The 22923-nt window shown below is 61.3% G+C and overlaps 1 protein-coding gene across 7 annotated transcripts in view; it reads left to right on the forward strand.

Annotated features, from left to right (window-relative positions):
* The window catches only part of GTF2IRD1 (GTF2I repeat domain containing 1), a 119272-nt gene that overhangs the window by 38016 nt on the left and 58333 nt on the right, over positions 1–22923 (forward strand). For all 7 annotated transcript variants that reach the window (XM_058285951.2, XM_071211179.1, XM_058285948.2 and 4 more), the window contains exons 2-9: positions 61–189; positions 2340–2481; positions 4765–4920; positions 6704–6887; positions 8013–8323; positions 9399–9488; positions 13038–13121; positions 17364–17547. In XM_058285951.2, coding sequence (XP_058141934.1) covers positions 67–189; positions 2340–2481; positions 4765–4920; positions 6704–6887; positions 8013–8323; positions 9399–9488; positions 13038–13121; positions 17364–17547 — 1274 coding nt within the window. In that variant the 5' untranslated portion in view covers positions 61–66. The remainder of the gene's footprint in view (positions 1–60; positions 190–2339; positions 2482–4764; positions 4921–6703; positions 6888–8012; positions 8324–9398; positions 9489–13037; positions 13122–17363; positions 17548–22923) is intronic.

The raw sequence follows: 22923 nt of genomic DNA on the forward strand, positions 1-22923 counted from the left end.
GAGGCCCTGGGCCTCGCGGGCGAGGCGGGGGGCACCCATCGTGCGCTCCCCCGCTTCCAGGTGACCATGGCCTTGCTGGGGAAGCGCTGTGACGTCCCCACCAACGGCTGTGGGCCCGACCGCTGGAACCCCGCCTTCGCCCGCAAGGACGAGATCATCACCAGCCTCGTGTCCGCCTTAGATTCCATGGTGAGCGCCCCTTCCCGCCCCGGGGCAGGCCTGGGACGCTCGGCACAACACCCCCGGGCTCAAGCGCCACCCCTGCCGCTTAGGGGAGCCCTCGCCCGCCCGAGCTTCAGGACCCCCCACTGCACATCCAGGCCCACGATGCCTCGGGACGCGGGGCCTGGTGAGCTCAGCCGGACGGACATCTGGCCCGGCCGTAAGCACCGGCTCCCCGCCGGTGGCCCCCAGCCCCCAGCCCCCTCACCCTCGTCCCCTTAAGTCCAGTCCATCTATTTTGTTGTTGTTGCTTTTGGTGTAAAACTGAGCGCCCATTCCCTGTTCAAGGCCCCGATGCTCTCCCCCCGTGTTTCCTTCTAAGAGTTTGGCGGTGTTAGCTCTCCCATTTAGCCTGCTAATCCACTCTGAATTCATGTTTTCCATGGCCGGTTTTTAAAGTTGGACTCCCAGGGCCTCCTTGCAAAGCCAGCAGCTCCTGGGGACAAAGGCAACTCAAGGGCGGCTTAGGCCCTGTTTGGTGCCAGCTCTCCCCGCACCGCGTCCCCTGCCCTGTGCAGAGCGGGCTGCAGGGTGGCGCAGCCCGCGTCTGGCAGCGGCCTTTGCTCGTTGGCGCTGCCAGAGGCATGAAGGGTATAGCTGGCGTGGGCTAACAGGAAGTCACGCGGGCCGGCCCCGAGGCCCTAGCCCCACGTGGCTACTGTGACAATTTAACAAAGTTAGAAATCCATTTCTGCCGTCCCGCCAGCCTCACGCAGGTCTCAGTGGCCACATGTGGCGAGGGGCCGCTGGGTCCAGCAGTGTGGGCACCAAGCACGTCCATCCCCACGGGAGGTTCTCCTGGGCAGTGCTGAATGATCAGAGGGCGTTTCAGAGCTCGGATGAGATGCTGATGGCCTTAGCTGTCCTGGTGGTGTGACGAGCTGGGGTCCCCCTTCCCTGGGCCCTTTACGGGTTTCCTGAGGGACCCTCACGGTTGATGGTGGCTCTTGCAGTGACCCATCCTCCAGGGTCTGGCCACGGTGCTTGGGTGCTCAGTGGGGGCACTGGGACTAAACTGATGCCCATTCACATGGCCCCACCCTCCAGAGGCCTTTGGGCGAGTTGATCGCCTGCCCTCGGCCTCAGCCTCTTGCACTGTGAAATGGAATGGAGAGTCACTTTCAGCTCTGAGGGCCTGTCCTCTGTTGGAAAACAACTGAATTTGTTTCATTTCTCAGTCAATGTCCTAGAATTCCTGCTGGGGGTGGGGGGAGCAGCAGAATTTTCTTTTCATCTTTGAGAGCAGGAAATGAATGCCCCATGGGAGATCCCAGATGAAAGGGCTGCTGGCCCTTCACCCCTCCCCTGCTTCCTTAGGGGCTGGGGCTAGCATAAGAGGCGCGATTACAGCCCAGAGGGGTTAAGCAACCTGTCCTAGGTCACACAGCAGCAGAACTGTAGCTAGAAGCCAGACTTCCTGGGTGGCAGCCGAGCACCTCCTGACCCCGATGAAAAGCAGCATTTATCGGGCACCAACTCTGCCTCGAGCTTTCCAGGTTGGGTTCCCCTGGTGAGGCAGGTAGGAGGCCTGAGCTGCTGGTGGTCTTGGCGGCATCGGGGCACCGGCCTCCTGGGCAGTGGGGCTGCCCCTTTCAACTCTGGGGCCCCGGAAAGAGCCCCTTTGCCTGCACGTCCACTCAGGGTGTCAACTGAGAGATTCTTTCCCTCCAACCTGTCCTTGTCGAATCCTCGCCGTAACCCTGGGAGGTGGCCCTGGGCTCGTCCCTGCTCCACTGACGGGGACCCGGAGGCCCAGAGCTGGGTGTGACGAGCCCAGGGCCACCACGGGTCGTCCATCTGAGCCCTGGCTCTCCTGGGGCCCCTGGGGCTAGTGTCGGGGGCAGAAGCCCACCCCAGGGCAGGGAGGCCCTCGGAAGGAGACGCACACGACATGTCCCTCTGTCCGTCTCTCTCTCCTCCCTTCGCCGCGGCCCTTCCCCTGGGGGGACCTGTCCACTCCCTCCGGAGAGCGAAGGCCAAGATCACGGGAGGGGCGGCCTGTCCCCGGAGCTGCCGGGGGTCTCGGGCGGGCGACGGCTCGTGCCCCTCCAAGGCTGGCGGCACAGGGGTGCGCGAGTGGGGGGCTTCACCGGCTCACGGCCCCCGCTCCCCACCAGTGCTCCGCCCTCTCCAAGCTGAACGCGGAAGTGGCCTGTGTCGCCGTGCACGAGGAGAGCGCCTTCGTGGTGGGCACCGAGAAGGGGAGAATGTTCCTGAACGCGCGGAAGGAGCTGCAGTCGGACTTCCTCAGGTTCTGCCGTGAGTACCCCGGGGCCCTCCCTGGGTCCCCAGCCTGCGCATGGGGCGGCCCGGCGTCGGGGGACGAACTGGGCAGGAGGGGCTGCACCAGCTTCCCACGCGGCGTTCTCGGGGGCCGCCCCGGTGTTGGTTGAAGCCATTTGGCACCCCCGCAGTTGACAGAACCCAGGGGCGGGCCGGCCCCACCTGCTCGTTGACGGCGGGGACACTGAGGCCGGGCGCCCACGTCCTCCACTGGCCCGTGTGTCCCCGCGGCTGGGGACGAGCGCGCCCGTTGACTAGTTCCCGAGCTGTGGGCTGCGCCCTTCATGAGCGTCACGGCACCCACCGTCCTCAGCCCTGGGCGGTCGCCACGGCGGCGGTGATGATGAGGATGGTGGTTTTTCCATTGACGTCTTGGGGCCTCCTGGGGCTCATGGGGGTGAAGTGACTGCGCTCACCCAGCTCCCAGCACGGGGCTGGCACCTGTAAGACGTGAGCCATCCCTGATAGGCAGGCGAACGGTGCCGCGTGCCGGGCGGGGCGCGAGCGTGCAAGGCGCTTTGCTTCACGAGCCGGTTGTGCACAGTGGTCTCCACCCGTTTACAGATGAGGAAAGTGCGGCACAGTGGGCAGAAGCCGCGTCCTGGGGGGACGCTCAGCTGACAAGGGGTGCAACTGGGGTTCGAGGCCAGGGCTCTGGTGAAACCCGGGCTCTTTGCACTATACCCCCCCAAAGGGGGTGGCCAGAGAGCCTGCCCCTTGCCCCATCCATGTGCAGCTCGGGCCCCTCCGCGGGCCCCGCTCATTCATGCAACAGGCCAGCACCCACAGCAGCGAGCCAGGAGCCCTCAGGCAAGGGGGGCCGTGCCTGAGCCCCTGCACCTCGATGCTGCCGGGGCCCCTGCATCCTCTCCCCCGGGGCCCCCGTACCCACCAGCCCACGCCGCGCCGAGCCACTTGCAGCTCCAGTGCCGTGCGTCCGGTCTCGCCCTGCCCATGCTGTCGCCCGCTCCTGTTCCCCGCCTGGCAGGCGCCTCCCCGCCCCCCACACGCTCCCCCGCCTTGTCCCTGGAAGCCTTCCTCCCCGGGCCCAGCTCCCGGCCCACCCAGCGCCAGCTCCCCAGGCCCTAAATCCCTGTCCTCGCGCCCGGGTGCTGCAGCGTGGCAGTGAGCGCTCGTGGGAGGCCGGCTGCCCGGGCACGTCCAAGGGCAGGGCCCGGTCCCCAGTGGGAATATCCCAAAAAACGGTGCCGGGGCGTGGGGCGGAGAGCACTGGCCTTTGCGCCAGCCTGCCACCCCGTCCTGGCTCCGCCTCCACTAGCCTCTGGGGCTCCACCTGCTCGACTGTGACACGGGAGACCCGGGGGGCAGGTCAAAGGATTGAGTAACAAAGAGCAAAACTGCTCCTGGCACTGAATTCACGCTCAGGCAACACTGGTCACTGTTGTCGTTACTGTTAGCAGTGCCCGCGTCGCGTCCTGGGGCCCAGACCCCAGGATCAGCCGCTTTGGGGGGCACCCCCCACCCCGGTGCTGGGCCCTTCCTTACCCGGGCAGGCAGCTTCCCCAGCCAGCCCCGCACCCGGCACAGGCCTCGGGGCCGCCCTGCCCCAAGGTCAGAGGCAAGGTTGGGGGCGCGGCTGGGAGAGGGGGCAGGCAGGGCTGGGAGTGGGGGGAGGCAGGGTCCCGCAGCCCGGGCCTGGCCTAGGCAGCTGGGGCCTGGAGGGTGCACCTGGCTTCCCAGCGCCAGGCAGGCTGCTATTTATAGCCCCGTAACTCGGCTGGTTTATTTCAAGCTTCACAGATCCCCAGACGCGAGCAGGCTCCACGCTGGGAGGGGCTGCGGGCCCTCCGCCCACCCCCTCTCGACGCAGCTTCTAGCACGTTCCCCACGGACTCTCCTGGCCCCTGCCCTGGCCCAACCTGGCAGAAACCAACCTCTTGGCGGCCTCACGGCCTCCTGGTGGTGTCCCCGTGGTGTCCCTGCTTGGCAGACAGGTAGCATTAGGGACCAAGCACAGAACGGACGTTTGCTGGACTCCACTTGCAAGCCAGGCCAGCGGGGCTCCCACGAGGCGCACAGACGGAGGCCCAGAGGGGGATGAGACTTGCCCCAGGTCACACAGCGAGTTAGAGGTGACCAGAGCTGAGACCCTAACCCTGTGCTGGGCACTGGGTGCTCTGAGATGACCCCCTGCCATTAATTCTTCATTCATTCATTCACTTGCACACATGCCGTAGGCTTAGTGACAGGTGAGTGACACGGTACTCATCGCAGCCCCGTGTGCTCTGTGTCCCACAGGAGGGCCCCCGTGGAAGGAGCCGGAAGCCGAGCACCCCAAGAAGGTGCAGCGGGGTGAGGGTGGCGGCCGGAGCATCCCGCGGTCCTCCCTGGAGCACGGCTCGGACGTGTACCTTCTGCGGAAGATGGTAGAGGAGGTGTTTGATGTTCTTTATAGTAAGATCCTTCCTCCTTCCGTTTGGGGCCCCCGAGGTGGGGGTGGGAGCCCCAGTCCCAGCCGAGGAGGCCCCCTCCTGCCCCGTTCCCCCCCTGACGCTGGGCGAGGCTGGACCTCGGGGCGTGGGGGGCAGTGCAGGCCCCGCCCGCCCTCAGCCCCCGCCTCCCAGGCTGGGCTCTCCCACCCCAGCCCTGGGTCCTGGACCACCCACCATCCCCGCTGCCCCTGCCCCGGCTCAGGTCACTGCCTCCTCGCCTCTGGAAATGGTCCCAGGCTCTGCCCTCCCCACCTCCACGCTGGTTCCTGCCATCCTCACCGCCCCGTGGTCAAGGGTGTCTTCCCAAAGCCAGAGTCCAAAGGCCACGAAGCTTCCCCTCCACTGTGGCCCCCCCATCACCCTCAGCATGGCGCAGGCGGCCCCCTCCCCACCCTCTCCAGCCCGTCTCCCTCTCGGCTGCGTGGGCCTCACGGAGCCGCTCCATGCTCTGGCTGTTTCCCACATCCTTGGCTTTGCACCTTCTGTTCCTTTCGGGGCTGCCTTTCCACCCTTTCCTGAACCCCTGCGTCTCTCTCCCAGGCTCGGCCCCAGGAAGCCCCCTCGCAGTGGAGCAGAACCCCCTCTGGGCACCCGCTGGGCCCTGTCCCTAGGTGCTGTCTGGGGTCAGTGACAGTGTCAGCCCTTTCTGGGTGTCTCCAGCCTCTAGCTTGGCCCAGCAGGTGCTCAGGGGGTGTTTGTTGAATGACTGAGTGAAGGCTAACTGGCCAGTCGAGTCCCTCCTTGGGAAGGGTCAGGCTGTGGAGGGCCTTGGGGTCCCAGCAGTGGCCTTCACACTCCTTCTATGACCTTGGGCATTCCCTTTGGTCACAAAGGGGGGTCCCTTCTCGTTTGTTTCTGATTTGCTTTATTGCTTTCCTTCTCGTGGGCCCGGGTTTTGTGGGGTGAAGGTCCGTGCAGAGACTCCTGCTGTCAGCCTAGTGGGCACGCTGGCCACTGTGGGACCGGAGGGCTTTCCCGTGGGGTTGTGCCTCTGTTGCCAGCTGGGGGGCTGCTGTGCAGGGCCGCCGTGCCTGGAGCCCCCCGTGCCCTGCCCCCCTGCCTGGCCTCCCTTCCCCACCTCGGGCAGCCTCAGGAGGGGCCTCTGGGGCTCTGGGTGGGGGCTGCAGCATGAGGACAAAGATGTCAGAGGCCGGGCCCCGGGACCAGCCCCCGCCGAGCCCCCCCACCCCAGCCGAGCCATGCCCGTGGCCCTGCCCTCCTGCCCGGCTCGGCTCCCGGCCCTTCCCGCTGCCCTCCCTCGTTCTCGCCATCTGCCGGGTCTCCGCTCTCCTCCCTCTTTCTCCGAATGCTCCCTTTTGCTTCTTCCTTGCTTCCTTGCCCTTTCTCTCGTCCTCTCTGCTTTCCCCCTCCTGGATTTTCCTCGCGCTGCAAGCCCCCTTCTCTCCATCTCTCCCGTCCACTCTCTCTCCCGGTCCCCCGTCCCCCTGGCCTCCTGCCTGCCCTCCCAGCCGGCGCGGCACTGCTGGAGCTCCCCCCAGACGTCCGGAGGGGACACGGGGATGGCAGGGAAGCGGGGCCGGACAGCGGGGCCTGGTCCGCAGCCCCAGTGCACCCCGCCCGGCCCACAGAGGGCTCTTCTGCTGGGAGGCCCGCAGCTGCGGGGGCCTGCGGGGCCCGATTCCCAGGAGCCTGGCCCCGGGGGGTGTCGGGGCGCTCCCGGCCCCGCCCCCAGCCTGGCTGCCCCCTCATCCCAGGCCCTGTCCCTGCCCCTCCCCACCCCGCAGGCGAGGCCCTGGGACAGGCCAGCGTGGTGCCGCTGCCCTACGAGAGGCTGCTCACGGAGCCGGGGCTGCTGGCCGTGCAGGGGCTGCCCGAGGGCCTGGCCTTCCGCAGGCCGGCCGAGTACGACCCCAAGGCCCTCATGGCCATCCTGGAGCACAGCCACCGCATCCGCTTCAAGCTCAAGAGGTAGGTGACGGCGACAGCAGCCGGTCAACAAGCCGCGGTCTGTCCGTGCGGTGGAATACTATGGGGGCATGAAAAAGGAACGCCGCTCCGGTCCGTGTTATAACGTGGGTGAACCCTGGAAACAATGTGCTAGTGAGAGACCCCAGGCACGAAGTCTAGAATAAGCAAATTCACAGCGACATAAAGGAGATCGCAGGGACTGGGCGACGGGGAGGAATTGCTTCACGGGTAAGTCCTGGTGGCTGATGGGGGCGGTAGGAGCCCAGCATTGCGAGGGTACTTTGTGCCAGTGAGTGGTATGCTTAAAAATGATTCACGTGGCACATTTTGTTCTCTGTATGTTACCGCAATAAAAAATAATCATTTTTTTTAAAGTTCAAAAATTTCTTTGAAAAAAGGAGGTGAGTGGGGCAGCCGCATGGGATGGGCAAGTGCCAGCGGCTGGACCAGGAGAGCTGGGCCGGGGCAGGCAGGAGGGCGACCTCTTCCATTCCAGCTCGGCCGGGGGCGCTTCAGACCCCCGCAGTGGTGGAAACCCCGGGTCTGAGGGCGCAGGTATCCGAGCTGGGCTGTGCAGTCTTCCCAGAGGACCTCGGTGCTAGACTTGCCGAGAGGCCTAACTTGGCGGAGAGTAGCGCCAGAGGCCCTCGAGGTGTCCAGACTGGCCCGTGCGGAGGCCGGGAGGGCCGGGCTGCGGGAGTGTGTGGCCCTCAAGGCGTCCCCTGGTGGGAGATGAGGGGGTTGGGGCCAGGGGTCGCCCTGGTGGGCAGGGCAGGTGGGACGTCGTCCCAAGGGCTTAACTTTGAGCCGGTCACTGCCAAGGCCAGGGAGGACGCTGGCAGGAGACGGGCAGCCAGCTGCCCCTGGCGGGGCGTAATTGGAGGGCGAGAGGCCATGGGGCGGGTCCAGGTCCTAGGGTGGCCTTGCTGTGTGGCCCTGGACACGTGTCGCCCTCTCTGGGCCTGCATCCCCGCCTGGAGCTTGGGGGGGCTGGCTCCTGTCCTGTGCACCTAAGCGGGGTGTCTCGTGTTTCTGGGGACTGGGGTGGAGAGCTGTGGAGGAAAGGACGCGACGGGCAGGACCGGCGTCCGAAGCCGTCCACGTGTCCTTCTCCCCTTCGCCCAGGCCGCTTGAGGATGGCGGGCGGGACTCGAAGGCCCTGGTGGAGCTGAACGGTGTCTCCCTGATAGCCAAGGCGTCGCGGGCCTGCGGCCTGCACGGCCAGGCCCCCAAGGTGCTGCCCCCGGACCTGCCGCCCAGCGCCACCTCCTCCGCCGTGGCCAGCTTCCTGTACGGCACCGCGCTCCCCAACCACGCCATCCGAGAGCTCAAGCAGGAGGCGCCGGCCGGCCCCCTCGCCCCCGGCGACCTGGGCCTCGGCCGCCCCGTGCCTGAGCCCAAGGCGCCCGGCGCCCAGGACTTCCCCGACTGCTGTGGTAACGCTGCATCTGGGACTCAGGTCTGGGGGTCGGGGCAGGCGTTGCTCCGGCAGGGGTGTCCCCGCGGGGCCCGTTGGGAGACTTGGGCTGGAAGGAGGTGCACCTGCGCCACGGGGTGGGGGAGCGGGACATGGGGCGGTGTAGCTTAGACCCCGTAGGACCCTGGGCCTTTACGTGAGCATCTGTGAACGGTGTCCTTGGCCTGGGTGCCAGTGAAGTCCGTGGAGGGAGTAAATGTGCTAATTAGGCCACATGGATTTAAAGAGCCTACTGTATACCTACTGTATACCTAGCCTGGATTAGGGGTACTGGAGGCATAGGGATAGCACCAGCTACGTGTGACAGAGACCTGACTTCATAGTCTGGCTCCTGTGCTTGAGGGGCTGTGTATCCTGGGGCAAATCTCTACCTCTCTGACCCTCGGTCTCCTCTTCTTTAAAATGGGCATGTCAGTCACGCCTACCTCAGGGGCTGCTATGATGCCTAAATGGCAGAATGGATTAAAGCAGTGGTTGTCAAAGTGGGATCCCCCGGGAAGTAGCAGCAGCAGCATCTTCTGATGGAGCATTAGGAATGCACATTCTCAGGCCCCACCCCAGACCTGTGGGATCTGAAGCTTTGGGGGTGGGGCCAGCAGCCTCTTTTAACAAGCCCTCCAGGTGACTCAGCTGCATGGGAATTATAGTATTAAAGTACAGAGTCCAATGCTTGGCACTTAGTAGGTGCTTATAAATTATATTTACTTTCATTATTATGAGAAGGGAAATAGATCCCCTGTTTTCCACAAATGGCCAGAGGGCTAAGACTGACACACCTAGAACAGGTATCCCCACCTGTGAAAGGTAGTCTCTGGCATCCTACTCTCACTGCTCTGGTGTTTGATACTGGACTCCAGTAAAGAATGCCTCCGTTAAGGAAGAGGGGTGCTTGCCTTGAGTTCATGACCACAGGCTCAGTTCTGGGGTCTCCCTGGCAGGTGAGGCTGTTACCCCGAAGCCAGAGCCCAGGCTGCACCTGGGTGCCCTGCCTCGGGGCCCACCTTGAACCTGTCCCTTTTCTCTCCCTTGTCCAGGACAGAAGCCCACGGGGACTGGTGGGCCTCTCATTCAGAACGTCCACGCCTCCAAGCGCATTCTCTTCTCCATTGTCCATGACAAGTCAGGTAGGACAGCGCCCAGGGCAGTGTCCTGGCCAGAGTGGGGGCCGAGGATCAGAGTGCCCCCGAAATGGACTTGTGTCCACTAGGTCAGTGCAAGGAAAGGGAGGAGCTGCTCTGCTCCAGGGGCTGTGAGTGAAACCAGAGTGTAATAGTTACCTATTGCTGCGTAACAAGTTACTCTCAAACTTAGCTTAAAACAACAAACACTCATTGCCTCACAGTTCAGTGGATCAGGAATTCAGAAGGGGCTTAGCTGGGTGGTTTTGACTTAGGGATTGTGGTCAAGATGTAGGCCAGCTTCTCGTTCACAGCAGCCAAAAGGAGGGCAGCCACCCTTATGTCTGTCAGCAAATGAGCGGATGAACAAAATGTGGTCCATCCTTACAGGGGATAAGCCATAAAAGGAATGAAGTTCTGATATATGCCACGATTTTAATGAACCTCAGAAACATTATGCTAAGTAGAAGAAGCTGGTCACAAAAGGGCAGGTTTTGTGGGATTTCACTTAGGAAAGATCTAGAATCAGCAAATTCATAGAATAGATTGGAGTTTCCCGGGTGCTGAGAGGGGAGGGGATGGGGAGTTTTTGTTTTAAAGGGTTCTGTTTGGGGTGTTGAAAGGTTTGGTAATAAGTGGAGAGTATGGTAGCATAACTTGGTGAAAGTAACGAATGCCACTGGAGAGCACACTTAAAAATGGCAAGACAGCGGCTTTTATGTTACATGTGTTACTACAAAAATAACACAAACATTGTATATATCCAAAAAACGAACTATCAGCCAGGGATGCACTCATCTGAGGGCTTGGCTGGGGCGTGAGGGCCGCTTGCAAGCTCCTGCCCGTGGCTCTCGGCAGGTCCTCGTTTCCTTGCTGGATATTGGTCAGTGGCCTCCGTCCCCCTCTGTGAACCTGAGTGTCCTCAGTCTAGCAGCTGATTTCCCCAGAAGAGTCATCAGAGTAAGGAGGAAGCCACGTGCCTTTTATTTTTAAAATGGTGGTAACAGATAGACAATGTCAAGTTTCCCATTTTAACTGCCTTCAAGCGTACGGGTCAGTGGCAGTCGTGCAGTGTTGTGCGGCCATCACCACCGCCATCACCGAAACTTTCCCATCACCCCAAACAGGAGCTCTGCACCCATCCAGCACTAACTCCCCCTTCCTGCGCCTCCTGCCCCTGGTAACCTGTCCTCTACTTTGTTTCTCTATGGATTTGCATATTCTAGATCACTCTTTTAAGCAAACTCACGCAACGTCTTGTCTTCTCGGGACTGGCTGATTTCACTCCACGTAATGTTGTCAGGGTTCATCCATGCTGTCACGTGTGTCAGAACATCATTCCTTTTGGGGGCTGGACGGTATTCCTTTGCGTGTACAACCACATCTTATCCATTCTTCATTTGATGGCCACTCGGGTTGCTTCCACCTCTTGGCTATTGTGACTAATGCTGCTGTGACCATCGGTGTGCAATTATCTGGCCGAGTCCCTGCTTTCAATTCTTTTGGGTATAGACCTAGAGGTGCAGTTGCTGGGTCATGTGGTCATTCTATAGTTAACTTTCCAAGGAACCACCAGACCGTTTTCCAAAGCTGCTGCACCATTTACATTCCCACCAACAACGTCCACGGGTTCCTATTTCTCCGCATCCTCGCCGACACTTGCTATTTTCTGGTTTTTTTAATAGTCATGCTAGTGGGTGTGAAGTGGTGTCTCGTGGTTTTGATTTGCATTTCTCTAATGGCTCCCGATGTGGAACATCTTCTCATGTGTTTATTGACCCCTTGTGTGTCTTCTTTGGAGAAATGTCTCTTCAAGTCCTTTGGCTCATTTATTAATTGGGTTGTCTTCTTGTTCAATTGTTTCTATATGCTGTGTATTATACCTTTATCAGATACATTGTCTCCAAATATTTTCTCTCTATCAGTAGATTTTCTTCTCACTCTCTTGATAATATCCCTCCACGCACAAAGTTTTAATTTTGATATATGCTGTTTTCCGTTTGTGGCGTTTCTTTTGGTATAATGTCTGAGTTTTATGTTTTAGCTATATTTAAGTCTTCGATATTTTGAGTTAATTTTGGAATATGGTGTGAGGTAGTGATCCACTCTTGTACATGTGGACATCCACTTTTCCCGGCACCATTTGTTAAAGAGACTATTCTTTTCCTATTGAGAGGACTGGACACCTGGCCAAAAAAATCAGTTAGCCTTAGATGTGAGATCTGTTTCTGCACTCTCAATTCTGTTTCATGGGTCTGTGTGTCTGTCCTTGCGCCGGTACCACACTATTTTGATTACTGTGGTTTTAAAATTGGGAAGTGTGAGTCCTCCAGCATTGTTGCTCCTGCTCAAGTTCAAGGCGGTCTGGGCTATTTGGGTCCCTTGCCCCCTTCCAAGCACGTGTGCTGATTGCCAGACCTGTCCGTCTTAGGACCTGCCCTCAGAAATCACTGTCGCCTCCACCACATTCTGTCCATCGCCAGCGAGGAGCTTGATCCCGCCACACTCACCTGGAGGGAATTAAGCCCCACCTCGTGAGGGGAGGGGCATCGAAAACAGACGTGGGCAGATTTTAAAACGACCCCCCATGCAGGGGCTGAGAGCAGGAAGATTTGGGATTCAGTTGCAGCAACAAGGAATGAAGTTAGACTGAAAGGGTTCCAGCAGGTCTGCGTTTTGGAGATCTCAGTCTCTCCTGCAAGGCGGGTTCTTACAGAAAACTCAGGCCCCTGGGATTCGAATGGAGACCCACCGCCCCCCCCCCAACTACCCCCCCACCCCCAACTGCCGGGAAAAGGCCCAGCCCTGTGGGGGAGGGGACCCGGATATCCCAATGGAACAGCGTCCCGGGAGGCCACGGTGGGCGAGGGGCACGGGCTGAGATAGAAGCTTGCTAGGTAGTGGCTGGGGGGTCTCAGGCAAAGTACTTGGCCTCTCCGAGCCTCAGTTTTCTCACCTGCAATATGGGAATAATGTGTATGTTTAAAAGTTGTGATGGAGGATTAAATAGGATAATTATAAAAATTACTTAGCAGGATAAATAATAAATTTAAAGTGGTCCTTTCATCCCTGTTGTTATTACTGGTAAACTGAGGCAGGGGCCTTGGTTTTTTGAGAGGCCAGCAGGGCCGAGGGTTCCGGGGAAGCCGCGAAGAAACAAGGCACGAGAGAGGTCCGCCAGTGCAGAACGGGCCTCTTCTTCCTCGGGGGAGCCCCCTCTCCAGCCTCCTGCCCGCCTGGGGCAGCATGGGTCCGGGATGGACTGGACACAGCACCCGGAGGACGGAGGCAGCCAAGGAATGAACTTGGCCGAGTCTTTGGGAAAAGAGGAGGGAGCAGGCGGGGAGCCCCTGGGAGCCCCCCGGGTTCGCACAGGGCTGCTTCCCGGTGGAGCGCGGGGTGTCGGGTCCCAGTGGGGACGGGTGGAGGGGCTGGGGGCCGGGCCGGCCCCTGGGGCTCTGGGGGCGATGCCGGGTGCCCCAGGCCCGGTGGAGGGAGTGTGGCCGTCCCTGGGCCGTGGGCCCCCCCCCACTCGCGCCTCTTGTGTTTTGATAGAGAAGTGGGACGCCTTCATCAAGGAAACCGAGGACATCAACACGCTGCGCGAGTGCGTGCAGATCCTGTTTAACAGCAGATATGGTGAGTGGGCGGCGCGGCCCGCGGCGTGGTCCCCGCAGCGTGCCGAGCGGCTCACTCCGCGGCAGTCGCTTGTGTTCCCTAACACGGCGGCGCGGGCCATATGCTGGCAGCCGCGCGCCGTCAGCACAAATGTCACCCGCGCGGGCGCCTCCTGGCTGGGGCGGGGGCGGCTGTGTCAATATTTCCCTTCCTGATTTTTCGGGGGTGGGACTCATGGCAGAGCCCCAGGCCTCGGCTCCCGGGATGGGGGGGGCTGACTGCCCATCTGGGGGACCACCCAGAGGACCCAGAGATTCGCCGTTGGTGCGGCACACACATGGGCGGGTTCCCCGCAGCGCTGAGCTGCTTCCTGCCTCGCTGCCTGTGCCTGCGCTGGGTCCGCTGCCTGGAACCCCGCCCCGGGCCTCTTGGGGGCAAGCTCCTCCTTGGTCTTCACGACGCGGCTTCGGGATCGCCTCCTCCGGGAAGCCTTCGGGCTGCCTGGCCGGGTGGGCCCCCCGGAGCTCCGAAGCACCCTCGCCATTTCTCGTCGTTGCTTGACGCTGCTGGCCAGGCCTGCTCCCGCGCCCTCTCGTGTCCCAGCGCACAGGACAGAGCCCGGCGCGCAGCAGACCTCAGCCCGGGGCGGCGAGCTTGGCACCCACAGTGGACAGCGCAGCAGGGTGGGGTTGGGGGTCACTCTGCAGTGATGGGCCCAGCGAAGGGAGGAAGGGGACACCCCTCAGAGGCCAGGCCTGCGGCGACCCGGGGCCAGAGGACTTGGGGAGGAGTGAGCACTGGACTGGGAGTCCGCAGCCACCTGCTGGGCGGCCGGGGGCGTCACGTGTCCCCTCCCTGACCTCAGCGTTTTTGCCGCAGACTGAGGGGCGGGGCCTCACCTCCCTCCCAGCTCCTCCTCTTCCTCTCACCTTGCTGCCTTCTCTCCTCTCTTCCCCTCCACCCCTGCCTCTCGTCCTCTCACACACGCACTGGTTCGCTCGCTTACCAGGTGTGCGCTTTGAGTCCCACCGTGTGCCAGGCAGTGTCACGGGGGACCTGGTCTCAAGGTGCTCAGCTGCCAGCAGGTGCCTGGAGTTGTGTCTGCAGGGGTCTGCAGTTATATACAGTAGTCTGCAGAATACACAGCTGTCTATAATAGTATACGGTGGTTTGTGGAGTATACAGTAGTCTGTAGTTGTATACAGTAGTCTGGGGTTGTATACAGTAGTCTGGAGAATACAGTAGTCTGCAGTTGTATACAGTGGTCTGGGTTGTATATGGTAGTCTGCAGTTGTATATAGTGGTCTGGGGTTGTGTACAGTAGTCTGGAGAATACAGTAGCCTGCATTTGTATACAGTGGTCTGAGGTTGCATACAGTAGTCTGATTGTATACAGTGGTCTGCAGTTGTATACAGTGGTCTGGGTTGTATACGGTAGTCTGCAGTTGTATACAGTGGTCTGGGGTTATATACAGTAGTCTCTGGTTGTGTACGGTTGTCTGCAGAGAATCCAGTAGCCTATAGTTGTATACAGTGGCCTCGGGTTTTATTCATTAGTCTGCAGTAGTCAGTGCCTCAGAGTGGGGTGGCCTCTTAGAGGGGGTGCCCTTTGAGCCAGCCGGGGCTGGGGGTTGTGGGTATATGGGTGTGGCACCCTGGACCCCCCAGATTGGGGGGGGCACTGAGGCCTCCGCGCAGGGTCTGGGAAGCCCCAGGCCCCTTGCGTGTGGCCGCCTGGCTGACCTGCTCCTCCCCTCTGCCGGCACCACCGAGCCCTGGCTGCACCCCTGTGTCCCCCTTCCCGGGCAGGAGGGAGCTGGTGAGGAGCTGGCCGGCAGCCTGGCCCCCCTCGGCCTTGGGCCTGTTGTGTTCTTCCCAAATCCCAGAGCACCAACCCTCGGGCCCTCCAGAGGCAAATTCAAATTCAAGGGGGCTCTCGGGCTTCCTATGGGCTCTCGGGCTTCCTATGGGCTCTCCCACGGCGCCGCGGAGCGGCCTTGGGGAGAAGGACGTTCCTGGCGCGTCTCGGGGGGTCCTCGGGAGTGGGGACGTAGGTTGGCAGCCTGCTCTGGTCCCTCCTCTCAGCCTCCAGCTCGGGGCGTGGAGGCCAGCGACAGGGCGGGGGCGCAGAGGAGAACGAGCGAGGCGAGTCGGAGCCCAGCCCTCAGGAGGCTCGAGGATGAGGTCACCTAGAAGGACCCGGAGACGAGGGCCTCGGGGCGCGGAGGCCCTGCTGTGGGCGGCCCCCTCCCATCTTCCTTTCTCCGCTTCCCGGGAGGCAGGGTCCTGGAGGCCAGGCAGGGTCGACGTATGTCGCTGGAATCTCATCCCCGCTGGAAAGGCAGGCCCCGGCAAAGCAGAAGAACCCAAAGGAAGAGTCACGTGACTCGGAGAACCCATCGCCCAAGTGCTGGGGGCCGGGGTGGCTGGTGACGCCGGAGGCTGCGGGGGGCTGGGGAGGAATGGTTTGACAGCTGTTGAGATTTCGAGGGTTTAATTTGACAACGAGCTAAGTGTGACTTCCCGGTGGGATTTGGCTGCCAAAGACGCCAACGCAGACCTGGGCCGAGTCAACAGGAAAACAGTGTTCGCGGGGCCCGGGGTGGGGGGGGGGGTCCCGGACAGCTCTGGCCTGGCCTGATTGGAGCGTGGCTGGAGGGGAGTCCAGCTCTGGGCTGGTCCTCGTAGGGACGCCACAAAACCATGAGGTGGCCAGAGGAGCGAGGCCGGGCTGGAGGAGAACGGCGGGGACGTGGGACCCGCTAGTGAGGATGGGTGCCGAGGCCACCGGCCGCACTCCCGCAGGGACGAAGGGCAGGTGGACGTCCTGAGACCTGGAGCACGGGCACGTATGACAACCATTTTGTCTCAAGCACTGCTCTGGGCAGACAGTAGGTGCTCAAGAACTGTTTGATGAATGAATGAAAACACTGACCTGGGGTGTAAGTGAATGCCTGAAAAATGACACAAGGCCGACAGTAATGATCTGGAGAGGAAGAACGAGCCAGTTCACGAGCCCAGCCTCTGGTTACACTGCCCAGCAAAGCCGCTCGCCTTCAGCCGGCGCCTTGTTTATGGTGCTGAGAACAAGAGGGGTGCCGGCACCTCCCTGGAGGAAAGGACACCCCTGCCTGGCTGCGGAGCTCGGGATGTTTCTGTCTGAACGGGGGTGAGCCGCCCTGTCAAGAGCTGACCTGGAAGGAAGCGGACTTGGCCCAGTGGTTAGGGCGTCCGTCTACCACATGGGAGGTCCGCGGTTCAAACCCTGGGCCTCCTTGACCTGTGTGGAGCTGGCCCATGCGCAGTGCTGATGCGCGCAAGGAGTGCCGTGCCACGCAGGGGTGTCCCCCGCGTAGGGGAGCCCCACACACAAGGAGTGCGCCCCGTAAGGAGAGCCGCCCAGCGTGAAAGAAAGTGCAGCCTGCCCAGGAATGGTGCCGCACACACGGAGAGCTGACACAGCAAGATGACGCAACAAAAAGAAACACAGATTCCCGTGCCGCTGACGACAACAGAAGCGGACAAAGAAGAACACACAGCAAATGGACACAGAGAACAGACAACTGGGGGGGGGTGGAGAAATAAATAAAATAAATCTTTAAAAAATAAAATAGAAGAGTCGCCCTGGAGCCCGGGACCTTCCTTCATGCGCGTTCACTCAGGAGCCGTGTGTGGGGTGTGGGCCGGCTGCCAGGCCCTGTTCTAAATCCCCGAGCTGCAGCGGTGAACCAAACGCCCCTGCCCTCGTGGCGCTTCTGTTCCCAACCATAAACCAATGTGTGAAAATACTCATGTCTAAGCTATTAGGTAGCGGTCGCTGTGTGATGAGCAAAGCAGGGGGCAAGGGAGGAGGTGCGGAGGGAGGCTGAGTGGAGGGCGGGCGGGGTGAGGGCGGTATCTGAGAGCAGAGGATTCCAGCAGGAGGAGGAGCTAGTGCAAAGGCCCTGCGGCGGGTGAGTCTGGCATGCTAGAGCAGCAACAAGGAGGCTGGAGCGACTGGGGCAGGCGAAGGTGCAGGGAGGGGCAGGAGGTCAGAGGCAACGGGCTCCACGTCACATTGGGCTCATCAGCCCGGTTTGGACCTTGGCTGTTACTGGGTGAGACAAGAGCGTCCGGGCATTTTTGAAGACGTTCTGGGCGTTTTAGTTGGGGTGGTGTCGGGGTGAGGGCTGGGTGGGAGGCAGTTCCGGCCACGATCTTGGGGCCGGGGGCATTCGGCGGCCTCCGTCCCACGCTCGCTCAGCCTTGCCCTTGCCCTTCCAGCCGAAGCCCTGGGCCTGGACCACATGGTCCCCGTCCCCTACAGGAAGATCGCCTGCGACCCGGAGGCCGTGGAGATAGTGGGCATCCCGGACAAGATCCCCTTCAAGCGCCCCTGCACTTACGGGGTCCCCAAGCTGAAGCGGATCCTGGAGGAGCGGCACAGCATCCACTTCATCATTAAGAGGTACAGGGCGGAACGTGGGTACCTGGGCGCGGGGCATTGGGGTGTCCGGGCCGGGCAGAGGGTGAGAGCAGGGACAGGGCGGGGTCTCGGGAAGGCGACGGACGGCGCGGGGGTGGAGCGGAGGGGTTCTGCAACGTAACGGAGAGAATCAGACAGGACCGGGAGAGAATGCAGGCTCCTCGCGAGCTGCGCTGAGCAATGAAAGGGCCTGCCCTGAGCTGGCGCTCGGTAGGGGCTTAGTGTCGTAGCCGCCAACACAGACACCGCCCAGTGGGACGACTTAACAACAGGAATTTATTGGCTCACAGTGTCTGAGGCTAGAAGGCTCGCCTCCACCCAGGATTGAAATCTGCCTGATGGGCAGGCTCTGGGGTTCTTCGGCTTCTCCTTCCCGTAGCGATGTCTTCTCCTTTCTCTTCCGGGTTCCGTGGACTTCCAGCTTCGGCCGCTCCCCGGGGCTTCTCTCTGTGGCCGCCTTAGAAGGCCTCCAGTGACAGGGTGAAGGTCCCTCCTGATCGAGCTGGGCCACACCTTAACCTGAGTCACCTCGTCAAAGGGTCTTACGGACACGGGGTCCACACCCGCCGGAGGGGATGAAGATTAAGAACGTGTTTTTCTGGGGTACAGCTCTCCAGGCCGCCATGATGAGTTCTTACTAAGAGGAGACCTGAGACCTTTGAACTTACCTGCCACCAAGAGGGGCCATCCAGGCTCAGCAGGGGCTGGGTCAGCCTCCCCCTGCCACAACTGGGCTGCCCTCTGGCTGGTGGTTTCCCCCACCAAGGCTGCCGTGTCCCCTGGAGCAGGTTTGGGTGGGTGGAAGAGGACAGAGCACAGTGAGCTCCAGAGCCATAGCCCCAGGAAAGCCTGGGGCACCTGTGCCTTCCCATTCCCAGTCTGGTCTCCCCAGTGCTGGCAGGTGGGAATCTGTCTTCGCAGCTATCCAGACTCACCACCAAGCGAGCGCCAGCGTCTCCAGGCAATGCCCGGACTTCCAGGGATGCTATATCCTAATGGTTAGAGACAGAGGCCTGGTCAGGGGCCACGCCGTCCAGCCCCCTGCCTCTAGGCAGATTGGCACTGACCCCTGCCAGGCAGGCCCCCCTCCAGCTCTCTGAGGGCTGCGCTGAGTGTGTCCGTAGACTCACGCACCTGCTGCCCCCTTTCTTGCACTAGACTGGAAGCCAGGACTGAGTCTCGTTCATTGCTGAGTCCCCAGCCTCCAGAACATTCCCTGGGATATAGGAGATACCCAGTACTTATTTGTGGAATGGATGAACCAGTGCCTGTTCAAGCTGAGTCCATGCCTTCTTAGACCTTAGGAGAAAAACAGGGAAAAGGGGGAGAGAAAGATGGGGAGGGGCTACCAGTTCAGGGTGATCAGGGGGCCTCAGAGAGAAGGTGATGTTTAAGCCAAAGCTGGGAAGTTGAGAAGGGGGCTGCCCTGCCTAGAAGGCGAGCACAGGGTCTGGGCAGAGGGGTCGGCCTGTGCTGTCAGCCCAGAAGTCCGATGGTCCAAGGAGGCAGGAAGGGCGGTGGAAGGGGGCTGGAAGGGGGGTGGCCTCTGAGGGCTGGGAATTGCTCTTCTAGGAGCAGTGGGAACCGACCTCTGCAGCGGGGTTAGCAGGTGCATGCAGGGGGAGGGTGGGAACCGACCTCTGCGGGGGGTAGCAGGTGCACGCAGGGGGAGGGTGGGAACTGACCTCTGCGGGGGGGGGGTTAGCAGGTGCACGCAAGGGGAGGGTGGGAACCGACCTCTGCGGGGGGTTAGCAGGTGCACGCAGGGGGAGGGTGGGAACTGACCTCTGCAGGGGGGTAGCAGGTATGCGCAGGGGGAGGGTGGGGACTGACCTCTGTGGGGGGTAGCAGGTGCACGCAGGGGGAGGGTGGGAACTGACCTCTGCGGGGGGGGGGTAGCAGGTGCACACAGGGGGAGGGTGGGAACTGACCTCTGCGGGGGGTGGGGTGGGTAGCAGGTACGCACAGGGGGAGGGTGGGGACTGACCTCTGCGGGGGGTAGCAGGTGCGCGCTGGGGGAGGGTGGGAACCGACCTCTGCGGGGGGTTAGCAGGTGCACGCAGGGAGAGGGTGGAAACTGACCTCTGCCGGGGGGGGGGGGGTAGCAGGTGCGCGCTGGGGGAGGGTGGGGACCGACCTCTGCGGGGGGTAGCAGGTGCGCGCTGGGGGAGGGTGGGAACCGACCTCTGCGGGGGGTAGCAGGTGCACGCAGTGGGAGGGTGGGAACTGACCTCTGCGGGGGGGGGGGGGGGGGGCTAGCAGGTGGGGGCTGGGGGAGGGTGGGAACCAGCCTCTGCGGGGGTGTTAACAGGTGTGTGCTGGGGGAGGGTGGGAACCGACCTGCAGGGGGTTAGGTGTGTGCTGGGGGAGGGTGGGAACCGACCTGCAGGGGGGCTAGCAGGTGCGCGCTGGGGACGGTAGTTTCTAGGAGACAAGCAGAGGAGGCAGTGGTCAGAAGGATCTTGCATCATCCAGGTGAGTGGTGATGGGGGCAAGGGGGGAAGTGGTGGAATTTGGGGGAGCTGATGCGCTAATGGGGTGTACTGGGGGATGGAGTGTGGGGGTGGCGAGGGAAGCGAGGAGGCAGGGAGGCCCCACATTCTGATTGAGGGAAACAGGTCTTGGCTTAGGACGGTGGGTTTCTCTTTGGGGATGTTAAATTGGGGACACTGGGATAAGATGGAGTTCTCCAGAAGCCGAGGTGTGGAGCGCTCCGAGGTCTGGGCTGGAGATGAAAACCCGAGCAGTGGGCGGGGAAGCAGTCACCTGGGCGGGAGTGACCTGGAGATGGGCAGGGGGCCCTGGCCAAGCCAGGGGATCCCTGTGTGAGAGGGTGGGGAGAGGACAAGCAGGAACATCAGCAGAGGGGCCTGAGGAGGAGGGGCCGGGGGCCAGGCGGCATTTGGAGGCCGCGGGGGTGCACAAGCAGCTTTTCCTGTGAGCCTCAGTTTCCTCACCTCTAAAAGTGGGACAGTGATGCTCACCTGCCAGGCTTTTTTCAGTATAAAACGAAGTCGACCCAACCCACCTGACACGTGGCAGGTGCTTGATAAGCAAGGGCAATCTGCCTTGACCTCCCTTCCTTCAGGAAGAAGTAGTTAGTAGTTCAGAGCATCAGCTCTGAGGCCTTGGGTTCAAATCCTGGCCCTCCCATTTCCTAGCTGTGTGGCCTTAGAGACGTTAGTTGACTGTTCTGTGCCTCACTTTTCTCAACTGTAAAATAAGGCAGATAATTGTTTGTGTCTCATGGCCTTGACTGGAGACTAAATGACTGGTAAGGGGCTTCGATGAGTGCCTGCTCCCCACCCGCTGGGTACATTCCCCCCCAGCCTCGATGGGGATTTGAGCTCATCCTGGCAGCAGCAGGAGCTTGTCCTCTCTCTGTGTCAGGAGAAAAGAGGGCTAAGGAAGCAGGCAAGAGACCGCTTGTGTCTCTGGGATGCGGGGGGTCAGGTGCAGTGGAGAAGCTCCTGGACAGGGTCAGAGGGGCCCCCTGCTCCCTGGTGGCTGGGTCTCTGTGCCCCGAGTTGGGCCCAGGCCTGGCCGCCACACCCTCAGAGCAGGAGGAACTGAGTTCACCTCCCGAGGGCAGGACTCCGGGAGAGGCGAGGGGAAGCCGTGCCTGGAGGGGGCTCCAGAAGCCCCGGCGGCCGCCCCTGTCCGACGCCATCGTTTAGACGGGCAGCCGGCGAGGCCGTCGGCCAGGGCCCGGAGCCGCATCCCCCCTTGCCTGCCATCTGCCCCCAGCCCCCACCCCACCCAGCGAGCTGCGGGGGCCCCCAGCCCCCACCCCACCCAGCGAGCTGCGAGCGACCCCCGGGCCCCACCCCACCCAGCGAGCTGCGGGGACACCCCGGCCCCCATCCCACCCAGTGAGCTGCGGGGACCCCCCAGCCCCCATCCCACCCAGCGAGCTGCGGGGCCCCCCCGGCCCCCACCCCACCCAGCGAGCTGTGGGGGGCCCCCAGCCCCCACCCCACCCAGCGAGCTGCGGGGGCCCCGGGTGCAGCCTCCATCCCTCCTCTCCAGTGCTTCCTGACAAATCAGCCTGTAACTAACAAGGCCATTCACGGAGGGGCTGGCCCCGTGGGACCCACGTGTGTGGGGGCCTCAGGGAGCCTTCCAGGACCCAGCCTGGCCCCGGGCCCCGCGAGGAGGAGGGGGCGGCTCCGAATGCGGACTGGGAGCCACGCCGCCGAGCTGCAGGGGCCGCTGGCCCCCTTGGGTGGTGCCTGGCCGATCGGGCCCTTTCCTTTGTTTGACCCAGCCCCTGTCCCCTCGTCCAGCCTCTCCAGGCACCAGGCTTTCCTCCCAGACCTGCCGGGCACCGCCTGGGGGCGCCGGGGCAAACAGGAGGCGCAGCAGCCCCACCCTCACGGGCCTTTTTTTCTTTTTTACAAATCAGTTTTACTGATACATATTAATAAAACATATGGTTCATCCAAAGTGTATATCAGTGGTATTTAGTATGATCATGTAGTTGTTGCATTCATCACCTCAGTCATCATTAGAGCGTTTTCATTATTTCAATAATAAAAAAATAATAATAAAAAAAAATAACAAAATTCTCCACCCCTCGATCTCACTATGCTTCCCCCGCTATACATAGCTGCTATTTCTGGCTATTTGTACACATTTATTTATTAAGCAGTTTTTATTGAGATAGGTTCAGATATGGTACTATCTATCCGAAGTATATAATCAATGGCTTTTAGTATAATCACAGTGTTGTGCATTCATCACCACAAAAAAATGTTAGAACAATTTCATTACTCCAAAAAGAAAAACACTGCTCCCCCCTTAGGTCCTTCCCCAGACCCATGTAAACCACTGATCTAACTTCACCTTTGTGAATTGGTTTATGTTTACGTTTTATATCAGTGGAACCACACAGCATGTCGCACTTCGTGTCGGGTTTCTTTCACTTAGCATGGTTTTTTGGGTCTGATATTAACAATTTGTAGGTTTAACATTCATTTGTTCAATTTCAAAGAAATTGACTCGCACTGACCTTGACTCCAGAACTTCCGGTCTCCTACCTGGTGACTCCATGGACCCTAGCCTGGCCCCCGCCCCCACCCCTGCACCTTCACCTTCACCTGGAGAGCCTCCTGGCCGTCTCACCCCAGCCCTCCATGCCCCACCCTCCCCCAGGGAAGGGGTGACTGTCCCTGCTGGGGCCCCTGGGCTTCTGAGACCACGTGAAGGGTCCCCGGTATCCTCCTGCACGGCCGTGACCTACAGGAGGCTTCTTGGAACAGGGGAAATCCTTACCCTGGCTCCCGGTGAAAGCTTCCGGGGGGGGCCGGTGGGTCCCTCCCAGGGGTCCGCTGTGGTCAAGGAGAGCTCGGGGTGGAG

Source organism: Dasypus novemcinctus, chromosome 23 (assembly GCF_030445035.2).
Source record: "Dasypus novemcinctus isolate mDasNov1 chromosome 23, mDasNov1.1.hap2, whole genome shotgun sequence".
Lineage (NCBI taxonomy): Eukaryota > Metazoa > Chordata > Mammalia > Cingulata > Dasypodidae > Dasypus > Dasypus novemcinctus.